This window comes from Rhinopithecus roxellana, chromosome 10, assembly GCF_007565055.1.
Source record: "Rhinopithecus roxellana isolate Shanxi Qingling chromosome 10, ASM756505v1, whole genome shotgun sequence".
NCBI lineage: Eukaryota > Metazoa > Chordata > Mammalia > Primates > Cercopithecidae > Rhinopithecus > Rhinopithecus roxellana.
In genome coordinates this window covers 104,898,661-104,923,419 of record NC_044558.1, presented here as the reverse complement: position 1 = coordinate 104,923,419, position 24,759 = coordinate 104,898,661, and the positions used below count along the sequence as shown (strand labels likewise).

General features: G+C 41.5%; 1 protein-coding gene across 1 annotated transcript in view; it reads left to right on the top strand.

Moving 5' to 3' along the window:
* The window catches only part of PIWIL1 (piwi like RNA-mediated gene silencing 1), a 34,972-nt gene extending 11,720 nt beyond the window's left edge, over positions 1-23,252 (top strand). The window contains exons 10-21 of the mRNA XM_010354982.2: positions 4,342-4,468; positions 4,930-5,047; positions 5,597-5,711; positions 6,981-7,168; positions 7,556-7,628; positions 11,270-11,470; positions 11,588-11,691; positions 13,185-13,255; positions 13,410-13,563; positions 17,885-18,010; positions 21,815-21,962; positions 22,122-23,252. Coding sequence (XP_010353284.1) covers positions 4,342-4,468; positions 4,930-5,047; positions 5,597-5,711; positions 6,981-7,168; positions 7,556-7,628; positions 11,270-11,470; positions 11,588-11,691; positions 13,185-13,255; positions 13,410-13,563; positions 17,885-18,010; positions 21,815-21,962; positions 22,122-22,238 — 1,542 coding nt within the window. The 3' untranslated portion in view covers positions 22,239-23,252. The remainder of the gene's footprint in view (positions 1-4,341; positions 4,469-4,929; positions 5,048-5,596; positions 5,712-6,980; positions 7,169-7,555; positions 7,629-11,269; positions 11,471-11,587; positions 11,692-13,184; positions 13,256-13,409; positions 13,564-17,884; positions 18,011-21,814; positions 21,963-22,121) is intronic.
* Positions 23,253-24,759: the final 1,507 nt, after the last annotated feature.

The window sequence follows — 24,759 nt, the reverse complement described above, 5'->3', positions numbered from 1 at the left end:
GCACATTTGGAACAAATTGCTTTTAAAGCTGTGTGTAAATGTATTTGTTAGGGCAATCACAGCATAATTGTATTCATTATCAGATTATTAAAATGCCTCTTTTTATTTGGCACAGTTCACATAATGAGAAGTGCCCTGTCCTGGCTCCCTTTTTCCAGTAGAATGAAAGCTTACATTTGAATTGAAGCCTATGGAGGACAAGTAGGTTGGATAACAGGTGGTAAGCAGTGGGAATTAAGAGCTTGCCATACTGTCTCTCCCTCCATAATCAACATTGCACTTAATTTCACCTTGGACAGGGGTGGGAATTAAAGATCTTGGAACCTTCAGTATCATTTCTGCTAAATCTGCTGCCTGTGGGTTATAACTCTTAACTTTTGATTTACAAAAGACTGATCTTTTGGGCGATCATCTAAAACAGCTTTTAAAGAGATGATTCTAGTTTTGAAAAGACCATCAAAGGCAAATAGCAAGAAAGAACAACTATTGACTAGAAGAAATTAAACTGTTTATATAGGAATGCATGCCAACATTGTTTTAGTATTCAGAGATGAGCAGATCTGGTCCCCAAATCCTTAGAACGTCACATTCCATTTGATATGTTAAAATTGCAGGAAAATTATTTCTAGAAAACTATCAATTAAAATCTCAAAACTTGTCTTTGAATTGCTAACATTTCACATCTTCTTCTACTTTAAATAGAGTATTTCCTGTTTCTAAATATTTGGATAAATTAGCTTAAATATGAAAAGTATTCGTGTTTTGCATGGGAAGTGTGCATCTTACCAGTGGCCTTGGAAAGGTGTGTGTGCTGCTGTCCAGCTGCTCAGCTGTGACTAAAAACATAAGCCACTGCGGAGGGAGGGATTCTATGAGATGCTGCATGAAGGGCTAACCTTATTCCTGGCAAGATGGAAACAGCCAGTGGTCATTTCAGCATGCCTTTCCTCCCACTGTTTTCAGCCTCTTTACCCCTTGAGGACTCCAACCATGCCTAATCTGGATCCCTCTGGGTGTCAGAGGTTACTGTGAGGAATGAGTTGTGGCATTTTTCTGTCGTTAATTTTAGTAGTCACTCTCAGGGATGGTAGAAGTTGGTATATATCAACAGCAAATATGAAGGAAACATCAGCTGAAAATGTGATTTAAACCTGAAGCAAGGTCAGTGGAACCTCTCCCCTTCCCTGACTGGTACTGAGTGTCCTGTGGCAGCTCATCCTCCTGTAAGTTGTGTTTTATGTGTTGTCATACTTATGAGCTCTGCCCAGGCCCCTTTTACTATATGTTCACTCCCTAGGCGATTTCCAGTCTCCTCTGTCCAGGCTTCAGGCATGAAATGTTAAGAATCCCCAGACTTCCAGTTCCAGCCTAGACTTGTCTAAGCTTAGCTGCCTGGTTGTTCTAAGTATTTGGATGACTCAAAGATACCTCTCCTATGTTGTCAATGTTGAATGTGTTCTGTCCTCCCAACATGGCCCCTACTCGGTGCTCTTGATCAATGCAGAGAAGGTAACTTGGACAGAGGCAAGAGATTTTGTGGTTTATATACCCCATGCCTAAGTAGGCTGTCGGGTATTTGAATAAAAAAATGGTGGATGAGTCACATGTCAGATCTCTGCACCTTCCCCTGCCTCCTAGTACTCCCTCTTTGTCCAGACCCGTCACTCGCCTTGTTATCTGAATTGCCTTCATTTTTCTCCTTTTCTAAATGACGGGCATCTCCTGTCCAGGCCCTATTTTTATAATTCATTTAACTAGTCTCTTAGTATTTATTTCCTCTGCCTTGTGATCAATCAACTCGTACCCATCTGTTCTTATTCTTCCCCTTCCCCCCAGAAGTGATGTGGTGCCCGCGGCTCTCTGTCTTGTGAAGTGTGGTGGTCCTTCTCCGAGATGCCCGCGGCCCTGTGCTGTGAAGTGTGGTGGTCTTTCTCTGTGAGACTCTGCCTGCTGCTTGATTCTCATGGCGTGTCCCCCACTCTACCCTTAGACTAAACATAGGGCTGTGTCCCCTCTGTTGGACACACCCTGTATGCTTGTGTTTGAGATCTCAGGTCAGCTTCTTTCTGTAGGGAAGACTTCCCTGGAAATCAGGGATAATCAGCTGTCTGTAGTAGAAATAATTAATGAAAGAGGTTGATGTTGAAATATTTCAAAGAAAACATTCTTAGATTTTCTGGTAGAAATGCGGTTTTAGTAGTAAGTGATGGTTTGGGATTGAAGGTAATATCTAGGAAACAGAGTAGAAGAAGGAAAGGTGTTTGGAAGAGAAGGTCATAGTTGGTTTTTAAAATAAAATGTTTAACAGTAATGTCTAATAAAAATGAGAGTGCTGTTTTTTCAGGTGTAGAGGAAAATGTTTAAAAATATTTGACAGGGCCGGGCGCGATGGCTCACATCTGTAATCCTAGCACTTTGGGAGGCCGAGACAGGCGGATCACCTGAGGTCAGGAGTATGAGACCAGCCTGGCCAACATGGTGAAACCTCATCTCTACTAAAAATACAAAAAAATCGCTGGGTGTGGTGGCGGGTACCTGTAGTCCCAGCTACTCATGAGGCTGAGGCAGGAGAATCGCTGGAACCCGGGAGGCAGAGGTTGCAGTGAGCTGAGATCGCACCACAGCTCTCCAGCCTGGGCGACAGAACGAAACTCTGTCTCAAATAAATAAAGGACTGAATGACAGGCTGTTTCAACCCTAAGAATATGAAAAGTGGTGGGGGTGGGGCAGTGTGAGTGCAAGTTCTGTATCAGGAACCATGGCACTTAAGGCCTTGGGTAAAATAGGGTGAGAGAGGGCACACTTCTGAAATTACGACCACACTTCCACTGTGTGTGTTTGCAAGTGGTGTGGAGGGTAACTGCTCCCAGACTCCTCATTTTAAAACGTATGATAAAATAGGTCATATAGCTACGTGAAGCAGAGGTGAGATATGAATGTTCTTCTACTTACAATTTTCTTATTTGAAATGAGAAAATTAACTTCTTTCCTGGATGGTTGCTTCTATACAGAACAAGTCGAGAACAGGCTAGAATTCATGGTTTCTTAATTCATAAGGGTTTGTAGTAGGTGGCCAGGACCTTGTCATATGCTAGGAATAAGAAATATACCAGTACCCTTAGTCTGTTGATGAGAGACAGACTAAGGACATGCTGTCATGATGTTCTTCTGGTGTGCCCGGTGGAGCTGTGTGGTTTGTTCTTCTGGTGTGCCCGGTGGAGGTGTGTGGTTTTTTTTTTTTTTTTTTTATTTAAGAAAAGCTGGATCTGAATTAAGCAGGATGCTAAGAAAATCTGTTTTCAGCAAGATACAGGATATGGTAGGAAAGAGGATCTTTGAAACACAGGACCAGAACCTGTAGTGAAGAAAACTCAAAGTCTGACATGGTTCTAGAATTGCAGAGCTGAGCTGGAGGCCAGAGAACTCATCTTTTGAGAACATTAAATCATGAATATTGGCTGGGTGTGGTGACGCACGCCTGTAATCCCAGCACTTTGGGAGGCCAAAGTGGGCAGATCACCTGAGGTCAGGAGTTAGAGACCAGCCTGGCCAACGTGGCGAAACCCCATCTTTACTAAAAATACAAAATTAGCCAGGCACGGTGGTGCATGCCTGTAGTCCGAGCTACTCGGGAGGCTGAGGCAGGAGAATCACCTGAACCCAGGAGGCAGAGGTTGCAGTGAGCTGAGATCGCACCACTGCACTCCAGCCTGGGTGACAGAGCGAGACTCCATCTCAAAAAAAAAAAAAAAATTCACGAATGTCATTTTTTGTTGTTTTACAAATTGTAAACACTTATTTTGGGCAGTGATTTTATATGGGGAAACTTAATACTTCTTAATCGAAATTTGACTTCTTGAAAATATCAAGATACTGTAAAAACTTTTTCTGATTAAGAATACCCTGTAGCATTCTTCCCTCCCCGTCTTTATTCTTACAGTGAGACTGCTTTCAAAAGTAAGTTCTCACAATAACAGAAAATAGTTTTAGAGGAATCATCCTATGGTGAAGATGCAGAGTTACACAGACTACTGTTTCTAAACCAAGAAATAAAGCATTAAGCAATGAGAACTGTGACTAACCAAATCCGGACTCAGAACCATACTCTCCTGGACCATCACAGGTTTTAGGAAAAGGATGGGGCAGTCGGTAGAGCATAGAAATCACAACCTCTGTGTTAAGAAGGTTAAAAAATGCTTTTTAAAACTTTACTCTGGAGCTATTATCAGCCTTGCTATTGGATCAGTTCCTTATTTTTTAAAAAAATGAAACCCCTTTTGCCCGCTGAGATACTACTCGAGGCATTTGCCGTGACCAGCAACCCTCTCCTCTCTTGAGCAGCAATACAACCAAGAGATCACCGACTTGAAGCAGCCCGTCTTGGTCAGCCAGCCCAAGAGAAGGCGGGGCCCCGGGGGGACACTGCCAGGGCCTGCCATGCTCATTCCTGAACTCTGCTATCTTACAGGTACTGTTGCATTTCGTTTACTCAGAAGGAAGCCACTGGATTTACCCTTTCTTTCCTAGGAGTCTTCAGACATCCCTTTACTTCCCCTTCCCTTCCCCCGAAAACCTTTTATTAAAACTGCTTTGCCTCCTGGGGATTCGCGGTCACCATCACCCTGTGTTCTAGTTATTTAGACCTGATTATTAATTCTTTAACCCTGTGCCTTGAAATCTAGACCTGATTATTAATTCTTTAACCTGTGCCTTTAAATCTAGACCTGATTATTAATTCTTTAACCTGTGCCTTTAAATCTAGACCTGATTATTAATTCTTTAACCTGTGCCTTTAAATCTAGACCTGATTATTAATTCTTTAACCTGTGCCTTTAAATCTAGACCTGATTATTAATTCTTTAACCTGTGCCTTTAAATCTAGACCTGATTATTAATTCTTTAACCTGTGCCTTGACATCTGATTTAAAGGCCTCACTGATAAAATGCGTAATGATTTTAACGTGATGAAAGACTTAGCCGTTCATACAAGACTGACTCCAGAGCAAAGGCAGCGTGAAGTGGGAAGACTCATTGATTACATTCATAAGTAAGTCACTGATTTCACTGGGGCATGGTTTCCGTTTTTGTTTTAGTATTTTATGTGGCTTTGAGGAGTATCTTTTGAGGGGGTGGCAGAAAGTAACTTTCTCCTTTTGTATCTGTAGTATTTGGGGTGGGCTTGTTCTTAGTGTTGCTAAGCAAGGCTACCTATACCTCACTTATTTCTCAGGAAATAATGAAGTTAAACTTCGTAGCGCGTAGTCTTTCTAATTCTTCTATTAGAAAATGGTAACAACTGAAAAAGGAGATGTTTCTGGTCAAATCTTTTTTCTATCTTTGTTATATCAAGGGGTTTCCTTTGATGGGGAGAAAGTTTGGGAATCAGAATTTTAAGTTAAAGAATGTCATGAAGAGAAGCCTGAAGGTGGTGAGAGAAGGATGATCATGCTCCTGTGCTGGCTGGCATTCTCACCATCGCCTTAACCCTGACAGCGACACTGGAATGTGTTGTAGGCTGGAGTGGATATCTGTTTGACTGGGTTTTTTTTTGCTGTGTCTCTTTGTTTAGTGGCATGTAAATGTGTTAAATTTACAGAAACGATAATGTTCAAAGGGAGCTTCGAGACTGGGGTTTGAGCTTTGATTCCAACTTATTGTCCTTCTCAGGAAGAATTTTGCAAACAGAAAAGATTCACCAAGGTGGAAAAACAGTAAGGCAGTTTTTTGTTTGTTTGTTTGTTTTTGAGACGGAGTCTCCCTCTGTTCCCCAGGCTGGAGTGCAGTGGCACAATCTCAGCTCACTGCAAGCTCCTAGTAAGGCAGTTTTTAAAGTTGGCAATCAAGTGAGACTTGGGTCAGATCACAATAAAGCAAGTGGGAATAACTTAGTTCCATGCCAGAATGATCTTTTCCTCACCTTTCTCTTCTCCCCTTCCACATCCACTCTCTATCAACCCACGTGAGCAGCCCAGGACCTCAGAAATAGGTACACCCCAGGAGGAGAAAACGTGGAAGCCCTAGAGAATGTGGAGCCTGTAGCTTGGTCCTCAAAAATAATCTGTAAGACTTAGCTAAAAAGTGATTTGAATTTTTTTTTTTTTTTCAATAACTTGAGCTAAAGTGTAGAATCCTAACTATCTGCTTGGGTTGGTATTTTGACTGTCATGAAAATGATGGAAAATCCCTGATTTGATTGGCCTGGACCATTTGTTTATAGAGATAATGTATTAATTATTATGATACCTTTTATGTTTGGTTTTCAGAAAAGGAAAAGCAAGTATTCTAAAAATATTTTTAGTGTAATTAAAGCACTGTGAAGTGCCAACATTTTTAATTTTTTTTTTTTTTTTTTTTTTTTTTTTTTAGAAAATGGTGTCCTTCCTGCCTTTGAAATGTACTGTGAACAGTGGTCTCACAATGTAACTTAATATTCTGGTTGCATCGTTTATGCTATCCCCTGCATGAGGCCAGTCAGGGAGGTGGCCAGAACACGCAGAAGACACCGGGCTGCTCCCTGTGATGACCAGCACTTGGGTGCTGTGCCTCGCGTTTATTTCACTGTCTTGCTGTCAGATATTTTTGTAGCTTGCTTGTGGCATGTAACACCTCAGTCAAGTTACTTTACTCTCAAAGCCTTATTTTTTAATATTTTCATTATGAAGAAAAGAGTAGCTATACTTGTAAGATTTTTGAAAAGATTAAGGAGAATGCAACTAAAGCACTTAGGGAAGGACCTGGTCCAAGTAAGCATTTGAGGAGCAGCTGTCAGTATGAGTGTATTCTAAATAAAATTGTCATCATCCTTTGGATACGTTTTAGACTCTGCCCCTACCGAGGACATTTTCTCTGTCCCTTTAATTCATGTATGAGAGTAGTACACTAAGTTTCAAAATATGCCAGGGTAGAATTATTGAAGACTTTTTGGCTTGATGATTGAGAACTTACAATGGAATTGACAGTGTGTCTGAACTCTCTTCTAGTTTGATTACAATCCACAATTTGCAGATTGGTCAAAAGAAACAAGAGGTGCACCATTAATTAGTGTTAAGCCACTAGATAACTGGCTGTTGATCTATACGCGAAGAAATTATGAAGCAGCCAATTCATTGATACAAAATCTATTTAAAGTTACACCAGCCATGGGCATGCAAATGAAAAAAGCAATAATGTAAGTTAATCAAATCATTTCTGCTCTGAGAATTGCTTAGCAGTCATTTGGAGGGGCTGGGAACTCGAAAGCCATGGAACTATTAAAAATACAAACAACGTTATTTTAATGGAAAGATTTGATATGGCTCCCTGTAATGTAGATAAACAGATACATTTTAATAACTAAGAATGGGTGGGAGAAACAACCAAGTCAGACAGTTTCTCAAACCTGCTTCAACTATTGCTCTTGTTTGTATTAGAAACAGCCCTTTGAATGAATGGCTGGTCTCAGTGTTTGGTTTCATGTTCTATAGAGAAATGTTTTGTGTGTTACATAGGAAAGTGTTTATGCGTGGTCCATTGTCGTGACTTTGTCTGAATGTTGGATTGTGTACTTTCATTCTAGGATTGAAGTGGATGATAGAACTGAAGCCTACTTAAGAGTCTTACAGCAAAAGGTCACAACAGACACCCAGATAGTAAGTAGCTAATTGACATATAGGCAGCTTTCCGTGAAAGAGCTTTTTCAGAGGGGGCATTTGCATATCTTGGAACTTGGGGTTCTTTTTTCAAATGTTATTAGGTTCTCAAACTAGGCACAAAATATGTTTTGTAACCATAAAGTAGCTAAGCTAATGCTGGCTTTACTTGTGTACCTGGGAGCTTGGTTTGCACACTGCAAAAGGTGAGGAAGGAGTGGAGAAATACAAAGCCATCTTTAATTTATTCAGACTCAAAGGCTTTACTTAGTCTAGAAAATTTGGAAAATACAGGAAAGCACAAAAGTCAAAATCAGCTGTTGTTTGGCGCACATAGACGTATGGTGGTGTAATTACATGGAAGCTCCCCAGACAGCCTAGTCCCAGGTATGGGAAGAGCAGGGTCACAGAGAGCAGGGAGCCCTGAGTGACACTCAGCAGCTTGTCAGCTTCCACGTGCATCCACGTCACCCCGAGGGGTCAGGATACAGATTCAACTACTCTCCTAAGCTCTTTCCCCTGTTATCTGCAAACATGTTGTTGTGTGTGTGCTTGACCCACCCGTCCAGGTGAGTGAGTGATGACTCAGGAGGGGAGGACTGAGTCCCGAAGAGCCCATATGCCGGTTTGCCAGAGTCTCGCTGCCTGGCGTGGGCATGGGGAAGGTGCAGAGGGTTAGCAATTGGAGATGGGGACATTAGATGATGGCAGCCACTTAGTGACGGGTGGTTTTCATCGGTGATCTGAAATTGTGGGGATGTGCAGCAAGTATGTGTTGTGGTTTCATTTTTGTTGTGATCTGTAGCACAGTTATTAAGAGGGTAAACTGAAATCAAACCCCTGGGTTCACATCTTAGCTCAGCCATTTGCCTGCTCTTCATCAAGTGCTTCTGGCTTTATTTCCTTTTCTGAACAAACTTGGGTGGTAGTAATAATAGTAGTGAACCCTCATAGCACTTCTGAAGTTTCATGGCCTTGTCATGCCTGGCCTCCCCTAGTAGCCCAGGACGTGTTAATCACTGTTGCTGCTGCTGCTTCCAGTCAGCTCCTGAAACTCGGTGAGTCTGAGTTAACTCTTTGTTTTTCCCAATCCCAGTAAGTTTTTTGAATTATTCAAGGGAAAATGACACCCCTTTTCTCAAACTAGTTTTTTAGGCTGTCAGGTGTGTCTTGACTTCACTGTTTGTCCAGCTTTCTATACATTGTTGGTTAGAAACTGTCACTCTGGCACACTGCTTTCTAGAGCCTCGTTCATGTCGTGTCCCCAGCGCTGAGAACGGGGCCTTCTGTGTTCCAGGCGCAACATGTTGTACCACGACAGCCTGGCCTTGTTCACCATGGCCGCGCTTCAGATGCAGTCAGGCTGCCATCCTGCTCATCGTTTCTCAGATGCACATCCCTGCACACCTGCTGACACGCTTTTCTCAAGCTTGCCTTTGTGTTTCCGAGCCAGGGTTTTCAACTTTAAAGCTTTCTGACTTACATCTCTTCTCCAACACTCCTCCCCACCCTGAAATTCTGTCACACTGATGTGGTTATTGTTTTTAGTTTGCATCTAGAATGTAGTCTTTATAAACATGAGATGCAGTGTCATAGTTTTGTTTTTAAGTCCACATACCCAGCTTAATGTAGCAAAATAGAGTCAGACTCAGTGCCAGGGACCTCCGGAGTTGTCCAAATCTTAATCACATTTGGTCTAGAATCTCCTTTCCATTCAGTCTTTGTCCAAGAACTTGGAATTGTGGCCTCAAGACTTCCTGGTCCCTAGTGGAAGAGAAAGAGTAGGGCTTAGACATTGACTTTGCAGAAGTGAAAGCACAGCCAGGCCAAAGGCCATGACCCCTGCAGAGGGTTCCTCTCACTCTCCACCCCCATGCCCTGTTCCCATAACCGTTCCCTGCTCTGCTTTTGCTGCCATGAGCCCCTGGGTGTGGGGGAAGGTGTCTTACAAGTAGTCCTTTTATTCAGGTTCTCTCAACTTGTCCAGGTTGAATATTCCATCTATTTTGGTGGAGCTCTGCCTGATAAAATCTCCAAGTCAAGTACTTCACTTCTTATTTTTAGCAGAGTTGGTTGATGATTGTTAGAAAACTGACACACAAAGGTAATAGTAGCCTGGGACTGTAGTGGGTGAGACGTAGAAGTTCAGTACATTCCTATTGCTTTTTATATCTGTAGCATAAAATTGCCGCAAATCTGCTGAGAGAACATGGAACTTGCAAAAGAATGACAATATGAGATTAAAATTTAAGTGGTAAGGAAAATTATGATAGGTTATACTATTATGTGATTATGATTGTAAAGCAGGAAGGGAAAAATGACATGCCTGTGAATAATCATTAGTTCAACGATTTCACTGATTATTTTTATTAGACATTTATTTCCTCGGCTATTTTTTAAAACAAATGGAAAGCACATTTCTAGTTGACGGGAAGCATTCTGAGGACAGCAGCACGCTGTGGGGCAGTGAGCGCTAGGACAAGTGTCTTCTGCCCCACTGAGTGTTCGTACAGCCACATTGCAATGAGCTGGCAAAAACAGACTTCATGATAAACAATACATCTGTGTTGCTGTAAGCCTAAGAAGTGAATCGGCTTCCTCTCATGTGTTTGTTAGTTTAGCCCTCCGTCTCACACTTTAGATCCCACAAGCAGGTATCTATTATGTTATCTAGGTAACGGAAACACCCAAGGTGGGAAAATTATTTTGCTGGGCACTATAGAAAGGGAAGAGAAGAATCTGGGAACATAAATTGGAGAACATGACAGTGAGTTAAAAGCTGGATTCAGGCCAGGCGTGGTGGTTCATGCCTGTAATCCCAGCACTTTGGGAGGCCGAGGCAGGCGGATGACAAGTCAGGAAATTGAGAACATCTTGGCCAACATGGTGAAACCCCATCTCTACTAAAAACACAAAAATTAGCCAGGCGTGGTGGGGTGCACCTCTAGTCCCAGCTACTCGGGAGGCTGAGGCAGGAGAATCAGTGGAACCCAGGAGGCAGAGGTTGCAGTGAGCCGAGATTGCGCCACTGCACTCCAGCCTGGGCAACAAGAGCAAAACTCCGTCTCAAAAGCAAAACAAAACAAAAAACTCCAGAAAGTTAAACTTGGATGCCCAGAATTGGGGCAGGGGTACATTTAGATCAGGCACCTGTTTTGTCCCCAAAATTGTCCATGGACCTCCTGTGAAAGTTCATAGTTTGATCAGATTCTCAATCCAGAGCTTTAAAACTTACAAGTTATGATCATAGGTGAATCATGAGTAAATTAAGACTGTAGAAAATCTTTGATTTGTCTACCTGTCACTTATCATTAACTTATATTACCCTGTTTTCTGTCTCTAAATTTTTCCACACTGGTTACATAGAGCATATTTAAGTTCTCAAGTTTAAACAGTATTCAGTTTTGACTCGTAGTTTGCTTAACATGATTTATTTGCTTCACATGCGTTTATTTAGTTGCACATGATGAGCAGTATTTGTTAATGTCCTACTGATTAGCTGTGTGGCTGAAGTAAATAGTAAAATAAATGATCATGTTCTTGACCTTGATACTCCACAGGTGAGTTTAGTTTCCTGTCCTCTCCCTTACTCTTAATCATCTGTCTCCTAATTCTTTGTAACGAAGACACTTTGTTTTTAGGTTGTCTGTCTGTTGTCAAGTAATCGGAAGGACAAATATGATGCTATTAAAAAATACCTGTGTACAGATTGCCCTACCCCAAGTCAATGTGTGGTGGCCCGAACCTTAGGCAAACAGCAAACTGTCATGGCCATTGCTACAAAGATTGCCCTGCAGATGAATTGCAAGATGGGAGGAGAGCTTTGGAGGGTGGACATCCCCGTGAGTTTGATTTAATTGGTAGATGCAGTTTTAAAATTGGTATTTAAGAAAATGGATTTACTTTTTAAATGTTGCTAGTACTCTGCTGTATCTAAAATTACCGTATTTGTATTCAAGCTGAAGCTAGCGATGATCGTTGGCATTGATTGTTACCATGACACCACAGCTGGACGGAGGTCAATTGCAGGATTTGTTGCCAGCATCAATGAAGGGATGACCCGGTGAGTGAGACTGGGCTACTGTGCGTAGCAGTGAGGACATAAAGCAGGGGTCTGCAGGTTCAGGAGTAGTGTTCATTCTTCGTTGTTATCCTTCCAGTTTCTCAATTATACATGGCAACAAATTTAGGAAAGAAAAATAATGACCTACGTTAGCTCTTGAATGACCTTCATCCTATATTAGTCAAACTGCATTTCAGATTTTTTTTTTGTCATATATATTGGCAAGTACATCTTGTTAAATGTGACTCTCTCTAAAAATGTATTTGTTTAGGCCGGGTGTGGTGGCTCACGCCTGTAATCCCAGCACTTTGGGAGGCTGAGGCGGGCAGATCACTTGAGGTTGGGAGTTTGAGATCAGCCTGACCAACATGAAGAAACTCCATCTCTACTAAAAATACAAAAGAAATTCGCCAGGCATGGTGGTGTCATGCCTGTAATCCCAGCTACTCAGGAAACTGAGGCAGGAGAATCGCTTGAACTCAGGAGGCAGAGATTGTGGTGAGCCGAGAGCGTGCCACTGCATTCCAGCCTAGGCAATAAGAGCGAAACTCTGTCTCGAAAATAAATAAATAAATAAAAATAAAATGTGTTTGTTCAATAATATTTACTGGCCACTGAAATGTAGTTTCACATTTTCATGTAGAAAAACCACTTCGGTTTATCCAGTCACTTGTATTTCAACATGATAACATTATTTTTCAGTGCTTTTCTTGGAACTAAGGGAATTGCCAAGAATAGTAATATATGAAAATTGAAGGCATATTAGTTGTTGACATTAGTAATGGATATGTTTCAAGGTCTTTTATCATTTTTTACTTTTAGTTTCAGGGGTACATGTGCAGGTTTGTTACATAGCTGAACTCATGTCATGAGGTTTGCTGTTCAGGTTATTTCATCACTCAGGTACTAAATCTAGTACCCAGTAGTTATTTTTTTCTGCTCCTCTCCCTCCTCCCACCTTCCACCCTCAAGTAGGCCCTGGTGTCTGTTGTCCTCTTTGTGCCCATGAGTTCTCATCATTTAGCGCCCACTTACAAGTGAAAACCCGTGGTATTTGGTTTTCTGTTCCTGCATTAGTTTGCTAGAGGTGATGGATGGAGCTGAAGGTCTTTTATCTTTTAGAAGAGTGAGACTTACAATGAATGGTTTCTCAAGAGCATAGCCATGAGTGTGCTTCTGTGTGTATTTAGGTGTAATAAACCTGGACAGCACCCCTGGGTATTATAACTAAATTCTGTTTTCTCCCCAGCAGCTGGAATCATGGTAGTGATTTGTAATGAAAACAGACACAGTTTGTGATGCTGATACGGGATCTCCTGTATCCTGCTCCCTCTGTGAAGGTTTTATAAAGTATTTGGAGATGGTAGCAGATATCTTTAAGGCAGTTACAAAGATGACAGATTGTTAAGAGTGAAATAAATATAGAATCATTCAGAAAGGAAAAATTGGTAGACAATTGCATTCTCATTCTAGCTGTGTTTTTCTCTGAATAGCTGGTTCTCACGCTGCATATTTCAGGATAGAGGACAGGAGCTGGTAGATGGGCTCAAAGTCTGCCTGCAAGGTTAGTCTCCTGTGGGGTTACCTTTCTGCTCTCTAACCTGGGGTCTTCCAGAAATCACCCTGAAGTGTGTTACTGATGTGCCCAGAATTGGGGAAGAACAGACTGGTTGTGTTGTAGGCATGAATTGATGTAAAACTTCTCTGGCCTGTTTCAGCGGCTCTGAGGGCTTGGAATAGCTGCAATGAGTACATGCCCAGCCGGATCATCGTGTACCGTGATGGCGTAGGAGACGGCCAGCTCAAAACACTGGTGAACTACGAAGTGCCGCAGTTTTTGGATTGTCTAAAATCCATTGGTAGAGGTTACAAGTAAGCATGCAAATTGTAAAGCATTTTCCAAAACTGCACATCTTTGAAATTAGCATCACAAGATGAAAGGGTAAGGGAGAAACTAACTTGATAGGGACGGTAGGGCCTTTGAGGTAATGGGAAGGGCAGAGGGAAGTTTCTATTGGAAATTTTTCACGAGAAGGCTGTGTTGTGGGGTAGTATAGAGGGTCATTCCTTCGCAGGGCAGCATGGTAAGACACCATTACCAATCATCGATCGGCCTTCTTACCTAAGACCTTGGAGTGCAGGTATCTGATAATTCTGTACATCCAAAGGTGTCCACAGGATTCACTATTGAAATAAGTGTTCATGACAGTCTTAACTTACTGAATACTTGTTTCATTTCCTTATGGACTTGTGTTTGATCAGTAAGGTGATTGGTGAGCATCTAGTCTCATGGGGCAGGGGGTGGTTCTCCTTTCTCTTTTTTTTTTTTTTTTTTTTTTGAGACAGAGTCTTACTCTGTTGCCCAGGCTGGAGTGAAGTGGCACGATCTCAGCTCACTGCAACCTCCGCCTCCCAGGTTCAGGCAATTCTCCGGCCCTAGCCTCCTGAGTAGCTGGGATTACAGGTGTGCACCACCACACCTGGCTAATTTTTATATTTTTCACAGAGACAGGGTTTCACCATGTTTGCCAGGCTGGTCTCGAACTCCCACCCTCAGGTGATCCACCACCTCGGCCTCCCAAAGTGCTAGGATGACAGGCATAAGCCACAACTCCCGGCCTCTGCTTTCTCCCTGTAAGTGATGTGGATGGCCGAGGATAGTATCCAAATCTGCACTTGTTTTCCTGTGAAACCCATATTAGTTTTTGTCTTCCTCTGCTCGCCTACAAACATTTCCATCAGTGCCATTATGAGTCAGTAAAATGTGTACTATTGCAAGATAGCCGTTTTAATAAGTTACATTAACTAGTCCTCTTTCTCTTTATCAGATCTGTGAGTGATTTGAAATCAGGGATGGTTGTATTAAGGGCTAAGTGCATGGTAGAGTACAGATTTAAAGACTGAACTTTTCAGGATATTTGGAAGATCTTGAATCCTGTTTTGTGTGCTTGCACATACGTGTTACACACCCATTATTCTTGTATTTCAGCACTTTGTATCATTATAGAAAGGAGGAATTCAGAAAGCCACTGGCCACATCGGGGGCTTGATTTTACCTGGTACGTAGGAAAAGGACAAGCACCAAGAGCTCATTCCTGATTTCTACTAAGGGCCTTCTGAGTCATCTTTGGCCAATGCTAAAAGGCCCCACACAATGAGTGTTTATCCCAGACGTTTCTTAAAATGAGATGTGATGCCATGAAGGTCTCAGAGAAAGTCAGGAGTGTTTTTATCTTTTTTGAAATAGCTGTGTTTCATATTAAAAGACTACGCATTTTTTTAATATTTTGGAAATGAAAGTTAATGTTCTTTCCTATTCCCTTAAGACTCTTAATGCTTATATTTTGTCAAATAATGATACTTTTTTGTTTTCAGGCTTTCCAAGCCTTATTTTATACTGTTATCTGACTTGACCTTTCTGTCTGTGTGGGGAGGTATGGTGTGGTGTGTGTTGCAGGGAGTAAAGAAGGATCTAACTTGGACTGCTTCTTTCCTACTCTTTTTTTCCTGTGATTTACTACTTGAGCACACAGTGTTTTCTAGTCTTCATTGTCATTTCTTCATACCTGAAGTGAAGATTGTCAAGAAATGATGAATAGAGGTCATTGTGCAAGTTCGTCACATTCCCTTGAGCTGAATTGTTAGGCTACTAGGAGTACATACTCTTGGCTTTGCCGGGTCATCTCTGTTTCTTAGGGTCCTTTGGGTTTGATTCCCAGAAGGACTGGCAGGAACGGCTCTTAAAGAGGAGGTTGCCCCCCTAGTGAATGAGTACCTGTGAACAGTCGTCCTGGGTGTGCAAAGTAGAGCCTGGTGCAGCTGCTGGGTGCACCTGCCCAGCTCCATCAGCAGCTGGGTGGGAACACAGTGTTGCAGGGAAGGAGAACCTGAGTCGACTGCTTGGGCTGACTCTTAGCACACTGTTGCGTGAAGTAGACTGCACACTGTGAACTGTGCTGGTAATTGGTGGCAGTAGAGATCAGTGGTAAAGAGCAATACGTCTTAAAATCAGAGTTCAGTTAATCCCAGCTTTACCTTCGTTTGTAGAAGAGGGGAACAGTTAAGTGAGGCATTGAAAGGAGTAAATGAAAATATACGTAATGCACTTCACACAGTATCCAGTAAGTATTCGATACGTGGTAGGCAGTTCTTTTGGGAAAAACCTTCAAGTTGTATGTAAAGGTAGAATATCTGAGAATTATTCTTCACTTTTAAAAAATGCAAAGTTTGGACTTAAATGTTTGTATAATAGTTATCATTGGCCGGGCGTGGTGGCTCACGCCTGTAATCCCAGCACTTTGGGAGGCCAAGGCGGGTGGATCACAAGGTCAGGAGATGGAGACCATCCTGGCTAACATGGTGAAACCCCGTCTCCATTAAAAATGCAAAAAATTAGCCGGGCACGGTGGCGGGTGCCTGTAGTCCCAGCTACTCAGGAGGCTGAGGCAGGAGAATGACGTGAACTCGGGAGGCGGAGCTTGGAGCGAGCCGAGATTGTGCCAGTGCACTCCAGCCTGGGTGACAGAGCAAGGCTCCATCTCAAAATAAATAGATAATAAATAAATAAATAAATAAATACATAAATAAATAAAATTTATCATTAGAACCACAATGTTTGCTTTTAAATTGAAATGTTGCTTTTAAGCTTTTATGGAGACGCATCACAGGGTAGCTGATTTAGAATGTTTGATACAAGAACAAATCAGAAAGTCAGGCCAGCATATTTGTGACCTGCTTTTCTGTTACTATATTTGCTAAATTGTTTCTTGTGATGTTACAGGATTAATATTATCCACCTTATGCCCTTCTGTTCCCAAGACTGATACTTGTTTTGGATGCTATCATGAAGTCCTAGATAGTAATCACTTTCTAACAAGGCCCTATGCTGAACTTAATCTCTGTAAGTGGCAGAGGCATTTGAAACAGAGGACTGTACATTTTTTCAACACGTTCATTGTGGTTTTCTTATATTCAGAGCTATTAACAGCGGGCAGTCGCTGGGCAGCAATTGTCTACATAGGCAGAGAGGGACATTTCTGAAGATGTCCTCTGCTTACTCAAGTACTCTCGCTGAGTTTCTTGCCCTGTTTAATTATCAGTGAAAAACATCAGCAAAACTGCCGAGTCAAACATTACTAGGTCCATACTGTATAAAACCCTCTGTTTTCCAGTGTTGGAAATCAAGTGTATCTGCCCTCTTAAGGAACTAATGTTGTAGTTGGAGATGGAGGTGCTAATAATTATATTTATGTAGGGCTTACTACCTGGCAGTGCTGTTCTAATTACTACCTGTTCTAATTCATGGATTAACTATATGGATTATGTGTGTACAAGTGTGGCTACTTCAGAAGGATTTGAAGTGAGCCTGGAGGAGGGGGTGGAAAAGGATGTGAAAGGTGCTCTAGCAGACCACACAGTGCCGAGTGCAGGGCTGCTCTCAGCAGGGTCAGAGGGCATGGCAGAAGGGCCAGGGATCTGCCAGCGGGGACAGCTGAGCGTGCACAGATGTGTCCAGGCCAAGAAGCCTGATGAACCGTGACACAGGAGAGCTGCCTGAAGAATACAGATGGCTAAAAAGGGCATCCTCTCTATGGATGCATCTGACATGTGGTAGGCCAAGGAGTATGGGGCTGTCCTAGGGTCTGCACAAAATGTCATTTGAGACTCCAGTGAGACGCTAATATGAAATGAAGCAGCTGCTCCCGACAAAGGTGTATGAATATGTAGACGTCTGTGAGAGTGTGTGTGTGTGTGTCCCCTGATGGATTGTGAGCCAGTCATTTTGAAAAGCACTACTTAAATCCACTTACTAGCACAGATTTTAGAGTTAGTATTATATTTTCTACATGGTAGAAAATGCCCACTGAAGACTGTTATAAACTGTGAATTTTGAAGACATGCTGGGTTTAACATTTTGGTGTGATAGGTATGTAATGTGTTTGGTCTGTGGATAAACCATCTACATGACCGCGTGTCACTAGACACAGGTGCCATTTGGTTTCCCTCTCACCATTTATCCCTGGTCTTTACTCTTGTCAAGAGTAAGATCCTGATCCTTCTCCACAACCTGGACAGGTGATACGCCCCAGGAGAGGTGTGTTCCTTTTTACATGGAGCATATGAACACCTGAATGAATGAATGCCGTGAAAATATGACTGGCTAAATGTAGTTACATTCATCATCATTTTTAAGCCCTAGACTAACGGTAATTGTGGTGAAGAAAAGAGTGAACGCCAGATTTTTTGCTCAGTCTGGAGGAAGACTTCAGAATCCACTTCCTGGAACAGTTATTGACGTAGAGGTTACCAGACCAGAATGGTAAGTTCCGTGTGATGAGTGGTGGTTTCTTTAGCATAGCCCCTATGCTTTACCATTTTTAATACAGTTTACTTTTGTTCTTATATTTTTTATAAACATTTTTTCAGCTAATTTGGTCAAACATAATTAAGAAAGCCCATGGTTTCCTAGTGTCTGAACAGAGGTTTCCAAGTACAGTTTTTTGTTGGGAGAAGAGGATTATTTTCTGTGGTATTTACTACATATATGGAGATTAAGAATTGCTTCTGTAGATTGCTTTTGTATTTTTTACATACATAACCTATCCACAGATTGTTTTCTAGTAAAAAATGTTTAGATTTGTAATACACTTAGTTTTCTACAGGTCAAGAAGTTTTATCTGAGACAGAGGTGCTTATGAGAAAAGTGGCTTCTGAGCCGAGCTGCTGTGTGCAGCCAGGAGCCACACTCACTGACCGTGAGAAAAGCAGAATGCCAGCCGGAGCTTACAGTGGGCACTGGCGGGCACCAGGAAATGGCCTTAGTAGCACAGGAGGAGGATTCAGTGGTAAAGTCAGGAAACTTGGCCCTCTTTTTTTGGGACAGAGTCGCTGTGTTCCCCAGGTTGGAGTGCAGTGGCACAATCTCAGCTCACTGCAACCTCTACCTTCTGGGTTCAAGGAATTCTCATGCCTTAGTCTCCTGAATAGCCGGGATTACAGGCATGCACCACCATGCTGAACTAATTTTTGTATTTTTAGTAGAGACGAGGTTTCACCATGATGGCTAGGCTGGTCTCAAACTCCTGGCCTCAAGTGATCCACTGGCCTCAGCCTCCTAAAGTGCTGGGATTACAGGCATGAGCCACCGTGCCCAGCCAAAACTTGTTCCATTTTTAGTGAGTTCCTCAAAAACCCTTTTGTGGGAGGTGTTGTTAATGCAGTGGGCACGTTCGTGATGGCAACCCATCAGTCATTCTAAGTTAACTCTCTCCTCAGGAGAGCGAACCGTTGGGAGGGCTTCTGTTTTTATACGTAGGTGCTTTGGAACCTTTGTGAGGAAGGCGACTTTAACAGAATAAAGTCTCGGCCTGTATGCAAAGTTGACATGGGGAATGCTTTTCCTGTGTGAACCTTGGGTGAATGAGGCAAAATTATAGTGACTTTAGGTGGAAAAGGATAATAGCATACAGAGTTTAGTCTTACCTAGTCTGCTGTGTTATCTGACAGTGGAGAGAAATTTTTACTGTGAAATACATTATCTTGGATTTCTGTCTTTTTCTCAGACAGATGTTACGGCATTGGCTCAGAAGGATTCTAACCTATTGGGAAAAAATTGGCTAGAAAGACAAAACAAGGCTAAGATATTAACATAGCAAATTCATTTCTGCAGGATTCTCTTTCACCATTCAAAATGACCCCCGATGCTTTCCAACATTACTACTACTCTGAATGCCAAAGCCCAGATGTGACATTGGCCTGAAGACAGTAACTACCTTAAACAAATTGGGTAAAATCCCAGTTGAATTATGAAGTATAAAAAAAGTCATGAGTTTTCACTAGATATTATTAAAATGTAGCAACTGCTGATGCAATTTGGACACCTGGAGAAGCCCACTCTTTGTTTTGTTTTTAGTTTCATTTTAAGTTCCAAAACATGTGCAGGACGTGCAGGTTTGTTACAGAGGTAACCTTGACGTGTGCCATGGTGGTTTACCGCACTTATCAACCCGTCACCTAGGTGTTAAGTCCCACATGCATTAGCTGTTTATCCTGATGCTCTTCCTCCCCCTGGTCCCCCAGCAGGCCCCCGTGTGTGTCATTCCCGTCCACGCTCGTGTGTGCTCACTGTTCAACTTCTGCTTATAAGTGAGAACACGTGGTGTTAGGTGTTCTGTTCCCGCGTTAGTTTCCTGAGGATAACGGCTTCCAGCTTCATCCATGTCCCTGAAAAGAGCATGATCTATTCCTTTGTATGGCTACATAGTATTCCATGGTGTATATATACCACATTTTCTTCATCCGGTCTCTGATTAATGGGCATTTGAGTTGATTCCATGTCTTTGCTATTGTGAATAGTGCTGTATAAACATACATGTGCATGTATCTTTATAACAGAATTATTTATATTTCTTTGGGTATATACCCAGCGATGGAATTGCTGGGTCAAATGGTATTTCTGGTTCTAGATCTTTGAGGAATTGCTACACTGTCTTCCACAATGGTTGAACTAATTTACATTCCCACCAACAGTGTAAAAGCATTCCTATTTGTCCTCTGCCTTGCCATCTGTTGTTTCTTGACTTTAATAATCATCATTCTGACTGGTGTGAGATATCTCATTGTGGTTTTGATTTGCATTTCTCTAATAATCAGTGATGTTGAGCTTTTTTGTGTGTGTTTCTTGGACACATAAATTTCTTCTTTTGAGAAATGTCTGTTCTTGCCCTTTGCCCACTTTGTAATGTTTCTTTTTTTTTCTTGTAAATTTGCTTAAGTTCCTTGTAGATTCTAGATATTAGACTTTCGTCAGATGGGTAGATTGCGAAAATTTTCTCCCATTCTGTCGGTTGTCTGTTCACTCTGATGATAGTTTCTTTTGCTGTGCAGACACTCTTTAATTAGATCCCATTTGTCGATTTCTGCTTTTGTCGCCACTGAGAAGCCCTCTCTTAATGAGCCCCAAAGTCATCTCTAATCACCAGCACTGCAAATGGTTTGTGCCTAAGCCGGGAAGCCAGGCTTGGATTCCAGCCCTGGCGCGATTTCTCTGTTCTTTCTGAACAAGTCGTTTAACATTTCTTAACTCCTCATTCTTTGAAAAAGTAGCTGTACAGTCTGTTGTAGATCAGTTCTGCTTTCCTAATTTTACTAGTTTCGATGGGCATAATAAATTGCAGGGTTAATTTCCTTAAATCTTTATTGGGTCAAATTACAATATCTCTGGATTGATATTTTATTGGTACCAAGAAAAAAAAATCTAATGTGTATTCCTTCATCTTTGTACTACAGGCGGCTCTCTATATCTGTAGGTCCTGCCACCATGGATTCAAAATTATTTGGAAAAAAGTCTGTACATGCTCAGTATTCCTTAAACAGTACAGTAAAACAACTATTTACATATCATTTGCATTGTATTAGGAATTATAACGTAAAGATGATACTTTCAAGTATATGGGAGGTTATAGAAAGACAACATCATTTTATGTTAGGGACCTGGGCAGTCCGAGGATTTGGGTATCCTCAGGAGGTCCTGGAACCGATTCCCAAAGGATGGCTATGCTTAGTTTTTGTTCTTCCATTTGGTCCTATACTAGTTTATATTCTTTCACGTTCCATTCCTCTTAAAGATTTGCATTAAATTCCTGGGGATTAAAATGAATTATATTTTTGTTCAGTAACAATGGGAACAGCAAGAGGGGACAAGGTTCCGTGGTAAAAGCATGTCCCTGAAGCTCGACTGACTCACTGCCCCACAGGTTGTGCTTCTGGAGTCTGAAGGCTCAGTCACATGGTTTGGGGGTGGGGGTGGAAAACAGGAACTAGCCAAGTATGCCATAGTTGTTACCACCCATATCAAAAGCTTGGTTCTGCTGGGAGGCATCATGACAGGTATTTAAAATCAAAATCATAATCCTTATGGTAAACATCATTCACACATAAGCAGTCCCAAATGGTTCATGAATAACACGCTCCTGGACTTCAAGGAAGCATGTTACAGCGTGAGAAGAGATGAGGTTACTGTGGTAACTTACAGCGAAGAGTAGTACAGAGCTTTTCACTGTCAGAAACTGGAATCATCCTAGTTTTAGTTTTCAATACATCCATGTGTTTTCTGTAATTCCAGGTATGATTTTTTTATCGTGAGCCAGGCTGTGAGAAGTGGCAGTGTTTCTCCCACACATTACAACGTCATCTATGACAACAGCGGCCTGAAGCCGGACCACATACAGCGGTTGACTTACAAGCTGTGTCATATCTATTATAACTGGCCAGTAAGTGTTTCTACTTGTTGATGTTTAGCGAATAAAGGAGATTCACTTTTCAAAATGAAATAGCTGTGGTTTAAAAGACTTTTAGGGTTAATACTGAGATTTGCAATTGAAAGAGGCGAAATCTAGAGTAATAGAACCCTTTTTTTCCTTCCACTAAAGGGTGTCATTCGTGTTCCTGCTCCTTGCCAGTATGCCCACAAGCTGGCTTTTCTTGTTGGCCAGAGTATTCACAGAGAGCCAAATCTGTCACTGTCAAACCGCCTTTACTACCTCTAACCTGCAGAAGAAGATGCAGCTGCTTTTTCTTTTCGAAATGATAACTTTGGGATTCTTTTAAGCTTTTATTTACTTTTTTTTTAACTGTTGTCTTTCTGGATGAAACTTGGGAAGGGAATTAGGACATCTCGCATTTTATTTCTAGCATTGCTATTCGCTGGCTTCGTTATTTTATAGGTAAAAATTAAGATTTTATATTTTATCTTCTTGTTTGTTTCTTATGTTTTGTGAGGTTTTTTTGTTTATTTTGAAGAAATGTGGATAAGATACTTTGTAATATAAACAGACTCTCTGAGAGTATTTGAAATGTGTTTGGAGATTTACTTAAAAGTACTTTCAGGAGTGAGCTAGTCCTACTTGTAAACCTATATTAACTTTATTTTTGAAATACCTATTTTGAATTTAAAGGAGATAAGAGGCATAAAGTAGGATGTTCACTACAGTCGTAGGTAGGGTTTCATCTCATATCTTAAAAGATAGAAGGTACTATTACATAATCTATACACAAGATATAGGAGAAAATATGCTTAATTTTTATTTGGCAGGGGGCTAGTTTGTATGAGAGTAAAAAAAAAGATTGGGAATTTTTAAATTGTCCAAAGAAACATTTTAAGACTCTTTAACAAAAAAGGCCAGTAGTAAATCTCTATATTAACACTACTATTTATTTTGTTTTGGAACTGCAACATGATTCTATTTGTTATAAAATAAAATTGATGTGATTGTCACCTTATTTGAATAACTGTAATTCTTGTTTTTACTGAAAGTATGTGCATTTTCTTTTCATTTATTTTTAAAAGTGCATACAGTTCCATTCATAACAGCTCAGTTAACCTGACCAGCACGGTGAAACCCTGTCTCTCCTAAAAATACAGAATTAGCCGGGCGCGGCGCCAGGAGGCTGAGGCAGGAGAATCACTTGAACCTGAGAGGCGGAGCTTGCAGTGAGCCGAGATCACGCCACTGCACTCCAGCCTGGGCAACAGAGTGAGACCCTGTCTCAAAAAAAAAAAACTCAATTAGTGTCTCTTAGGAACTTTAATGTCAGAGTAAAATTCTTTAAGGAAATGCTGCCACCTCCAATATTTGTAGAGTAAGAATGGGTATCCACAGCTTACAAGGAAGTACAGACTCAGAAGTCTGTGGTGTTGTGAAGTTGGAAATTGTAGCTTTTTATGTCTGCATATTTATAGGAATTCTCAGGAACTTTTGCAAAGAGAAGGCTTAAAATGAATGAATTATTGTAAATCCTGGGCACACTCTAAACATTGCTTGCAGATGTGGTGCGCGTAAGCTTTACTGACGATACGCGAGTCCCTGGAACTGTAATTTCAACGAATGCAGATCACTCAAGTTGTCTTACCTTTGTGGCACACGGTCTCATTCTGGATTTAGCCTTATTAACATATTATGAATGAAAACCATTTTATTTTCCTTTTAGTTCTTAGCGCTCTTAACTGTTGTTAACATTGTTCTGGGCAAGTAGCCCAGGTTCCTTAACCTGTTCGATTTCTAAGCATGAGAAGACAAGAAACATGGGAGAGTGTGACCTTTCAAAAGAATGCCAAAGACAAACATTTCAACGATAGAAGTTGCTTAAGGTTGTCCTAGCATTAAGGAATATAAGGAAGTCTAATTATATGACTGGAAAATATTAATTTAAGGTATTTTTATTTATGGATTTTTGTGGCTAGTCAGTTACTTAAGTCTTAAAAGCTTATTTTTAGCAGGTCTTAAGCTCTGCCTTAAAGTTAAAAGAATTGAATGTCTTGAGAACCATAAAAAATGGGTAAATGTGATAATTCTGGAAAAGTTGCAGTTGTCCAAAGACCCCCATTATATCAAGGAAGACTTAGTTGAAAGGGACAGAAAACTGGATGAAGTTATTTCAAGCCAAAAAAGGGGTATTGCTTGACTTTCTCATCATCCTGGGTAACACTTCCCAAATTTGATCATCTATTAGACGTCACCTGGTTTGCGTTGTAATAACACAGACTGGGTTCCAAACCATACCTAGGAATCAGAACCCTCAGGGGAGAGGCCAGGTGAACAATCTATTGAACGAGTCCCAGGCGATTTGCCAGGGACTCTTGGCAAATTCTGGTTGAAAGGGGTCTCCTTAACATCTGTCTTGGTTATGCCTCTGCTGTGGTTCTCATCAGATAGACCTCTAGCATGAGGTGACAGAGTCTAGGTTGATGTCTGAGTCACAGCGAGGACACGGAGCACTGTCGGAATTCGTTGCCGCACTCACAAAGAAGAAAGCAGAGACTCCATGAAATCCCGACTTCTTCTTTCAAATGGGATGTGCGTATCTGAGTGGGACATCTAAAAGCTGTAGTGTTAAACGCGCTGACCTCAGGCTCTCCCTTCCCCAAGCTTCGTCTGACCAGTCTACCTGGCGGTTCCTGAAGGAACCCCAGGGATTTGGTGGGTGGTTCCCCGAAAGTGCATGCCTGTAGGAAATCTGTCCACTCTTCTCTGGGTATACAGGATTTTTCCCTCAAAACTCAAAAATGTG